Source organism: Henckelia pumila, unplaced genomic scaffold, assembly GCF_033568475.1.
Source record: "Henckelia pumila isolate YLH828 unplaced genomic scaffold, ASM3356847v2 CTG_270:::fragment_3, whole genome shotgun sequence".
Classification (NCBI taxonomy): Eukaryota; Viridiplantae; Streptophyta; class Magnoliopsida; order Lamiales; family Gesneriaceae; genus Henckelia; species Henckelia pumila.
In genome coordinates, this window is record NW_027331790.1 from 603,636 (window position 1) to 613,659 (window position 10,024).

Here is a 10,024-nt window from a genome sequence, read left to right on the forward strand (position 1 = left end):
CAGCGGTGTGGATAATATTGGACTTTAGGACTATGGAATCACGTAGGGGAAACAACACCAACACCAATGCCAATTCCGCAAACAACCATAGTGATTGCGGGCCAGATAATGAGAACAATCAAAACAACCAGTTTTTTGCGGGATTAACTACCCTGCTTCAAGAAGCCGTGCTCAGGGAGCTCAAATACAACAGTTGCTTCAAGCCCAGACAGCTAGTGCTGGAAATAACCATCCTGCAGCTAATCAGAACCCTATCTACAAAATGTTCTTAGAGTTGGGACAACTGAGTTCAAAGGAGAGACTGATCCTTTGATAGCGGAACAATGGTTCCAAGCTATGGAGACTGCTTTTGAATTCATGCAGATCACGGATGCGGATAGATTGAGATGTGCTACCTATATGTTCTGCGATGATGCTCGTGTTTGGTGGAATGGATCCAAAGCAGCATTGAACCTAACCACACTTACTTGGAATGGATTCAAGGATGTGTTCTACGGCAAATATTTCATAGTGAGCACCCGAACCCGGTTGACCAGAGAGTTTTTGAAGATCCGTCAAGGAAACATGTCGATGGCGGAGTATGTGAAGAAGTTTGAAAGGGGAAGATACTTTGTACCGATGATTTCTGGTGATCCTGCTGAAGAGTTGAAACACTTTTCAGAAGGATTGAATGCCTTCATCAGAAAGGATGTTAGACTAAGTGGAGCGAAAAATTACAAAGATGCGGTGGATCGGGCCATGCTGTCCGAAAAGGACAGAAACGACATTATCAGAGAGTCACAGGCAAAGAGGTCTAGTTATCATAGTCGGGACCAGCAAGGAAGTTCTAGTAGAAAGAGACCATACCAAGCCCCATCCCAACACCGACCGTACCAACAACAGTAGCCTCGACCTCAGGGGCAGAAACAATTCGCTCTACCAGCACCAAAACCGACAAGTGCACCAACAGCTTGTCAAAAATGTGGAAAACTTCACTTAGTTCAATGCATGGCAGGGACTGGAGTATGTTTCATTTGAAAAAATCCAGGGCACTATCGAAAAGATTGCCCTCAATTCAAAGAACCGATAAGAGGACGAGTTTTTGCAATGGCACATGATCAAGTGGATCCGAATACAGCTATAGTTACAGGTATGATTAATGTTTCCAGTAATCTCTCTCATGTTTTAATTGATACTGGAGCTACACATTCATTCATATATGTTGAATTTGTTAATAAATCGGGTTTAGTACCGGATAAGTCAATATCAGGATTTAGTATATCCTTGTCTTCAAGGGAAGAATTGAGTAGTGATTTGATTATCAGAGGATGTAGTGTACAAATGCAGAGTCATGAGTTACTTGCTGATCTTATTATCCTGAATATGTCTAATTTTGACGTGATATTTGGGATGGATTGGTTGTCTCGATACGAGGCTACTATAGACTGTAAACGGAGAACGATTTCCTTGAAAAATAAGGATGGAAAACCATTTCTATTCCATGCCACACCGAAACATAATTCATCTCTTTTAATTTCAGTGGGTAAGGCATGGCAACTGTTGAATAAAGGATGTGCAGGTTTCCTTGCAAGTGTCACTTCGGACCAAGAATTACCTCGACCGAAACTTGAAGACGTCGAAGTAGTAAGAGATTTCCCAGAAGTATTTCCTGATGATATTGCAGGATTACCTCTAGCTAGGGAGGTAGAATTTAGAATTGAATTAATGCCTGGAACCCAACCAGTTTCCAAAGCACCATACAGGTTAGCACCGACTGAAATGAAGGAGCAACTACAAGAGCTACTCAATAAAGGCTTTATTAGATCGAGTGTATCGCCTTGGGGTGCACCGGTATTGTTTGTCAAGAAGAAAGATGGGTCTATGAGACTGTTCATCGATTATAGAGTGCTGAATCGAGTAACAGTGAAGAACAAATACCTACTGCCAAGGATAGATGATTTGTTCGATCAGTTACAAGGGGCAGTAGTGTTCTCCAAGATCGATTTGAGATCAGGTTATCACCAATTGAAGGTGAAAGATGAAGATATTCTTAAAACGGCTTTCAGGACTCGTTATGGCCACTACGAGTTCTTAGTCATGCCGTTTGGAGTTACCAATGCACCGACAGTATTCATGGATCTTATGAACAGAGTGTTCCAGCCTTTCTTGGACCAGTTTGTCATAATATTCATAGATGAAATACTAATTTACTCTCGTAATTTTGATGAGCATCGTCAGCATCTAACTACAGTCTTGCAGATTCTTAAAGAAAAACAACTGTTTGCTAAATTCAGTAAGTGTGAATTTTGGCTGGAACAAATTGCATTTTTGGGTCACCTAGTTTCGGCTAAGGGAATAGAGGTTGATCCAGCAAAGATAGAAGCAATTAAAAATTGGGTTACTCAAAAGAATGCTACAGAGGTACGGAGTTTCTTGGGATTAGCGGGTTACTATAGGAGATTCATTCAGGATTTCTCCAAGATAGCGCTGCCACTAACGTCATTAACTCCCAAAAGTATGAAGTTTGAATGGTCTAATCAGTGTGAGAAAAGATTTTTAGTGTTGAAGAAAAAGTTGATGACAACACCAGTACTATCCATACCAGAAGGCACAGGTCGATTCGTAATTTATACAGATGCTTCCAACAGTGGATTAGGGGTTGTCTTGATGCAAGATGGAAAGGTAATAGCATATGCTTCACGACAGTTTGAGATTCATGAAAAGAATTACCCTACCCATGACCTCGAATTGGCAGCAGTTGTCTTCGCACTGAAACTGTGGAGACATTACCTTTATGGTGAGAAGTGTCAGATTTTCACCGATCATAAGAGTCTGAAGTACTTCTTCACCCAGAAAAAGTTGAACATGAGGCAGAGAAGATGGCTCTAATTGGTGAAAGATTATGACTGTGACATTAGCTGCCATCCGAGTAAAGCTAATGTAGTAGCAGATGCTTTGAGTTGTAAATCTGCAACTTTGAATAGAATGACAACTCAACAAGAGTTGATTGCAGATTTTTAACGACTCAGATTGGAAGTAGTTGAGCCGATGGAAGTTTGTGCCTTATTAACCTTAACAATGGTTCCAAGTTTGCTCGACAAGATTTGAACAGGTCAGGCTGCAGACTAGAAATTATTAACTTGGAACCTTAAAGATGAAGCTAAAGGGGGTGCATTGTATATAGTGAAGGATGGGATCGTGCATCACAAAGGGCGAATGTGAGTACCAGCAGTAGATTCACTGAGGGAAGATGTGATGATTGAGGCTCACACTATACCATATTCTATTCATCCAGGGAGTACAAAGATGTTCAAGGATTTACAGATGCTATACTGGTGGCCAGGTATGAAGAAAGACATCGTTAAGTTTGTTAGCGAATGTTTGACATGTCAACAGGTGAAAGTTGAACATCAAATGCCAGCAGGACTTCTGAAACCATTACCCATTCCCACTTGGAAATGTGAAGATGTCACCATGGACTTTGAGATTGGACTGCCAATTACACAACGAAGAACGAATTCAATATGGATAATAGTTGACAGGTTGACAAAGTCAGCTCACTTCTTACCAGTTAGAAACAACTTCACGATGAATCAATATGCAGAGTTGTATATTCGAGAGGTAGTTAGATTGCATGGAGTTCCAGCAAGGATAGTCTCTGATAGGGATCCTAGGTTCACTTCAAACTTCTGGAAGAGTTTACATCATGGATTGGGAACAAAGCTAGATTTTAGTACAGCTTTTTATCCGCAGACAGATGGACAATCTGAGCGAGTGATTCAGATATTGGAGGATTTACTTAGGGCTTGCATGATTGACTTTGGAAATAATTGGGAATCAAAAGCCTTTAGTGGAGTTAACATATTACAATAGTTATCAAACTACTATTGGAATGGCTCCTTATGAGGCTTTTTATGGTAGAAAGTGTAGGACTCCATTGCATTGGGATGAAGTGGGAGAAAGAGCTGTATTAGGACCAGAAATAGTGCAACAGACAGTCGATATGATAGCAAAAGTCAAGGACAGAATGTTGACAGCTCAAAGTCGACAGAAAAGCTATGCCGATCAAAGGCGTAGAGAGTTGGAGTTCCAAGTAGGTGATCACGTGTTTTTGAAGGTGTCACCTTGGAAATGAGTCTTAAGATTTGGGAAGAAAGGAAAGTTGAGCCCAAGATATATAGGACCTTTTGAGATCCTAGACAAGGTTGGAACAAGAGCTTACCGAGTAGCATTTCCTCCAAACTTGGAAGGTGTACACAACGTATTCCATGTCTCGATGTTGAGAAAGTATATCTCAAATCCTTCCCACGTCATTCACTGCGAGCCAGTTCTATGGACACCAAACTTGTCTTATGAAGAAATACCTATCCAAATTTTGGATACACAAGTCCGGAAGCTGAGAAACAAAGAGATCAAGATGGTAAAGGTCTTATGGCGCAATCAATTGGTGGAAAAGGCTACTTGGGAGACCGAACAAGATATGCGTAGCTGATACCCAGAATTATTTGGTAAGTCGAATTTCGAGGACGAAATTCTTTTAAGGATGGTAGAATTGTAAAGTCCAAAAATCCATTAAACTTTCTCACGATTATTTAAAAATAAATTTTAATGATTTTATGCCTTAAATTTTTTAAGTTATGATTTAATGATTATGATTTCATGATTATGTTTATCTTACATTTAACAATTTTGATTAAGCAAATGATTCCAGGTAGATTTCGATTATGGACTCGCGGGACGAGGCTAACCTATGAACGAGATAATAGAGTACATTTTTACGAGTATTTTAAGTATGATATTGTTGCGTTTTTTATAAACGAGTCAAAAGATAGCATTTTTATCAGACGAGTCGAGATGTGTTTCTTTGACTGCATTTTAAGCAATCAATACACGATGTGAATTAATTGTGAAAACTACACTTAACAACCTTATACCCTACATGTTAGTGATTCCCTTGACATATTCTATAAGATTTCTCCATTATCCTCCTATCCCTTACACGTTTTTCTCCTCCCCCTCACTATTCATCATCTCCTTCATCAAATCCTTCAAGATTCAAGTGAGTTTTTGGTAATAGTTTTTAGTTCGTCCAAGGTTTAGCTCGTCACCGAAGTTCCGGATCAACTCCTCCTCCATTCAAGGCTTGTTTTTAAAGAATTTTTAAACCACCATTCAATATATATCTATTTTGATAAGAAATGATGTGTGTTGATGAGTTTTATGCATGATTTTAAAGATTTGAGAAACATAAAAGCATGATGTTTATGATATCGTGATATGTAAGTCGTTCTTGTGAAATTATTGATAAATAATGTGTGTTGATAGATTCTTATGGTTTAGATTTGGAAAAGGACTGATTTTTAAGGTGTGTGTTGAATTTTGAAGTGTTGAGTTAGTTTGAGTTAAATCTTTGAAATGTTGCATTTGCTAGGTTGTCTTGGATTAGAGACACTTGTTGCAATTTTGTTGATTACACCTATTGTATTAATCCAAATGAGATAAGGCCAATTGTATTTTTGAAAGATAGCTTATTTATCTACAACTTTCATGTTTTGAGTTTTGTCAAAATCATTTTGGAAGATTGGCCAAAATTGCCCCGAAGTGTGTCGAGTGGTTTGAATTTCCGGTAGTGACACATCTCTGGAGAATGAGCATAACGTTTTACTAAAACATCCAATTGAAGTTAGGTTTTCGGCATTAGAAAGCCAAGATTAAGGGCTACAACTGTGATGTTTACGACTTTTCGAAATTCCGAACGACAAATATAGTTTCAGCGCATACAGCATGCTTCTCCAGAATAGGTCTCGCTCGAGCGAGAGTTAGTGACGCTCGAGCGAGGATGGTTCTGTCCAAAAAATATTTTCATGCATGTTTTTAAGTTCTAAATGCTTGATTATGATGTATTAAGGTGTTTTAAGTATGTTTAAGAGTTCCTATGCAAACAGTTTCAAGTTTTACGTCAAGAACGAAAAGAACGACTTACGTGGAACGATTACGTTATGTGATGCATGTACATGTTTATGTTCATTCATGAAAGCTATATTCAATATGCAAGTATGATTTTAATCATGTATGATATGCATGAAGTTATCGAGTAAGTTTTTAAGATCACGACATAAAAGTTTATGAAAGGAATCATGATGTTATGATGAATGTTTTATGACATACTTGTCATACGAAGATGGAATGTTATGATGAAATGATAATGATATGATATGAAAAATGAATGACATGTCAATGCATGAAAATATTTTTATGTCTTATGTGTCTTTGTGGTGGCAATACAGGAACGATACTCCGGTTTGGGCTTCGGAGGGGCCCTCCCAAATACGGCTCAATGTACGGGTTAGGTCCTCCAGGATGAGCTCCGGAGGGGCCTCCGAAAATGAATGAACGAATGTTACGAGGCGTAATTCCATATGATTGTTGATCAACAAGAAAAGATGAATGTGCCCATTATGACGGTTGCCACAATTTCGCATAATTCGTCACCAAATGATAAATTTATGTTATGTTATGTTACGTTTAAATGATAATTGAAATCTCATGATTTTTACTGCATACTCTTGCTGAGTCTTTAGACTCACTATACTTGAATGATGCAGGTAATGAGGATGACATTTATGCATATGTCGACGAGTTCAATGTTGGGCATGAAGAAGAGCAAGGAGTCGGACCGGCGGGCGATGCATGAGTGTGTTATGTGTTGAGTGTGTTGGTGTCAAGTTAATGAACTAAATGTTGTTATGTTGATTGAAGAAAATACGCTTTATGTTTCAAATTTTCATGATTTGGTTTGTAAAATATTCTGAAATATTTTAAGGTTTGATGTATGCATACATCTTTCAAAAATTTTCTTTTCCAAACTAGTTTTAACGTCGTGTTAGTTTGTAACATCTTCATCGGTTGAGGGTGTTACAATATCATTCTATCTATGGCCAGTAAACTGAAAGCATTAAAATCAGGAAAACACAAATAAACTGTGCGAAGAATTTAAATATATAAATAAAAATATCTCAATCATGGTTTCCAGTCAAGATCCGTCTACCTCTATACTAAGAAATTAGTTCATGAGAAATTCAAAGATCAAACAAAACATCTTCTTCAAATAATCCATCAAACTAGAAAAGTAGAGTTCAAAGGAAAACTAGAACGAAGTAGAATTAAGCTTTTTCGTCGCCGAATGTCGCCGTCTTCCGTCTTCGTACCGAGTTCTTAAGCTCTTGTGCACTCCCAAGTATCTACGGACGTCACTATCCTCTGAAACCTCTTAAACCCTCGTATCTCTCAAGATAAGACATCAAATCCTTTTTAAACTCGATTAGAGACTTTTCATATTTTTGGACACTACGCAGCGCGGGTGCGCTGCGATTAATGCAATACAGCGCTGGTGCGCTATTGAATGGGCGCGGGTGCGCAATACGGGTGCCACAATTCTTCGGAAATTCCTTACAGGGCGTGGGTGCGCCGTCCTCACTTCATATTTTCTTCTTTAATTTTCTAATTCCATTAATTTTTTACTTCATTTTCTCAACAACAATTGATTATTACATAGATTCCTGCAACTACATAAATAACAAGAAAACATGCATAATATCGCTCGATACATCACAAAAACCATGTCAAATCATACAAAATATAAGTGCAAAATTAACATTTTTCAAATCCCCCCAAACTTAAACTTTTGCTAGTCCCAAGCAAAACAAAACAAATAAACAAACAAGGAACTAAGCAACACACAAGAAATCAATAAAAATTAAATAAACCAACCGGACTCAGATGTTCAACAATTAATCCATGTGTAGCAAATTTTTTTCAAGAGTTCTTGTGTGTGTGTGATCAGCTAATCTCATCTACCCACCTAACTTTCGATCAAATCATGCAAGCAGTAAGCCTCAAAGAGTCATTAACCCTCGCCCTCTAGTTTCAAAATACTCTCCACCAAGTTCAACTTTTACTCGCATAAATCAAAAGGACTTTTTTTTCAGTGATTACATTTTTTCATAAAATTTCCGGATTTTGCACCCGGTTTTTATTTTAGCACCATAAATTACCCGCAGACTTAGCTATAATTAAAGATAGGATTAGGATTTCAATCCCCTAGTCTATAGCCCGGATGGAGCATCAACCCCATTTTTGTCCGCAAACTTAGCCATGGATTGATGATTAGGATTTCAATCCCTTTCCAGGCCCGAATGGAGTTGTGCGGAAATTTAGAATTTTATTTTTAGTTTTTATGACACAATTGAATCTGCATACTTAGTCAAGAACAAGGAGATTAGGATTTCAGTCCCTTATTCCTAACCCGAATGGAGTCATCTTTTCAATTAAATTGCCTAAATCATTTTTTATACTTGTATCAGTTCTACCTCGGTATTGAGCATAAATCACCAAAGTTAAGAGTCAAATTATCCAATCCACTTACAAAATCCACAAAAAATTTTCTACATATCAGGTGTATCGACAGTCAAGGCTATAATGCATAAAATGTGAGAACTCAAGTGTTGGAGAACGCGGCGATCAGATCAATCAGGATTGATACCCGGTGCAGCGGAAGATTAAAAATTTTATATGGAACAATTCCATAATGGGTATCAACCTTACGATTAAATTGTGTGTGTGTAAAAATTAAATAACGATTATAAATTTTTACCTCCAATCTCGAAGCGAGATTATGGACACCAACAGATTGCTCTGCTCTTGTTGTATATCCCTGGAACTGATGGACGAACTGTTCTTCAATCAGGACCACGAACGGATATTTAATCCCTCTGATAGATTGCACTAGAAAATCTATCAGAAGTTTCTACGAAGAGATTAACAAATTTGATCCGTTAAACCAGACTGTAATTCAAAATTCACAGACTGGATTTTGCCGAGCAGAGGGGGAAGGGGGGGCGGCCACTACTGAGAGAAAATCACTAGGTTTTCGAAAATTTGTGACCTGTTGTGTGTAATTTCTGTACTGCAATAACTTATTTATAATGTAGGCCACTAACAGCTTAGGGCCCATTAGTCATAAGTTCAAGCCCGACAAGCAAAGTCCGCATGTTCAGAAATTAATATAAAATTCATCGTGACTCCGATTGATAAACCGATTTCACCAATGTGCACAGAAACCATTTCTGCACCTTTTAAAGTCAAGATAAATTTTTCTGAATCCGAATTCAGTGATTTCCAAAAATGCCCATCCCTATGTCATTTTAGGAAATCTTACTCCTCTACTCATAATTAAGAAGTCCAACTTCTTTGTTCTTTAAATTTAAATCTTTAAATTTAACTGTCTCAACGGGGATTAAAAATCCATTACTCTGTGTGACCCTCAATGGTTCAGGGATACAGCTAGTCGTGGGCTCACAACTCCTTGTGACTCGGAACAACAATTTCCGACTTGCCCATCGAATCATGGTAAGAGCGCCTAGCAACATCGCCCCATGATTCCCTAGGTATCACTGATAGTGCCTGCAAGAACCAATAGATTTTGGTTAGCGTACAGTACGGTCCCTTCATCCATATATCCCGATCGAATCAACAACCATTGGTAAATCGAGAGTCGTTCGAGATTCGATAACTATGCAATACATCTTGAAGATCAAATAGTGACATCGCATGTGTTACTAAGAAACCATTTCTTAAAACACATCATGTACTCTGTCCAGAGATTCGTCACACTAATATCTCCTCAGATCGCATAGGATATCCACACTCGCAAGTATGTGGTGAATCCTTGACAACAAAGCATCGACTCCTATATGTGTTGTAACTGTACCCAATCCCAACACCTGATGACCCCAATAGAGTCGGTAAACGAGTCAAAGCACAGTACTAGCATATAGAGTATCAATGATGTTTCAAGTAGTAAGGATTAATGGTGTACAACCAAAACCGCGGACTTTATCCACTCGATAAGTGATAACCACTTGGAAAGTCCGGATAGGGTAGTTCGATCATTCATCGTATGAATATCCATTTGCATGCTTCGAACATCTCTATGTTCCTTACCAATGAAACGTGGTACTCTGCATCGCAAATGCTAGTCTCAAAC

At 38.3% G+C, this 10,024-nt stretch overlaps 1 protein-coding gene across 1 annotated transcript; it reads left to right on the forward strand.

Annotated features, from left to right (window-relative positions):
• Positions 1-336: 336 nt before the first annotated feature.
• On the forward strand, positions 337-3,852 carry LOC140870885 (uncharacterized). Its single transcript, XM_073273291.1, has 6 exons — positions 337-823; positions 1,028-1,129; positions 1,229-1,742; positions 2,046-2,340; positions 2,521-2,661; positions 3,376-3,852. Exons 1-6 carry the CDS (start codon positions 337-339, stop codon positions 3,850-3,852), a joined length of 2,016 nt encoding a protein of 671 aa, XP_073129392.1.
• Positions 3,853-10,024: the final 6,172 nt, after the last annotated feature.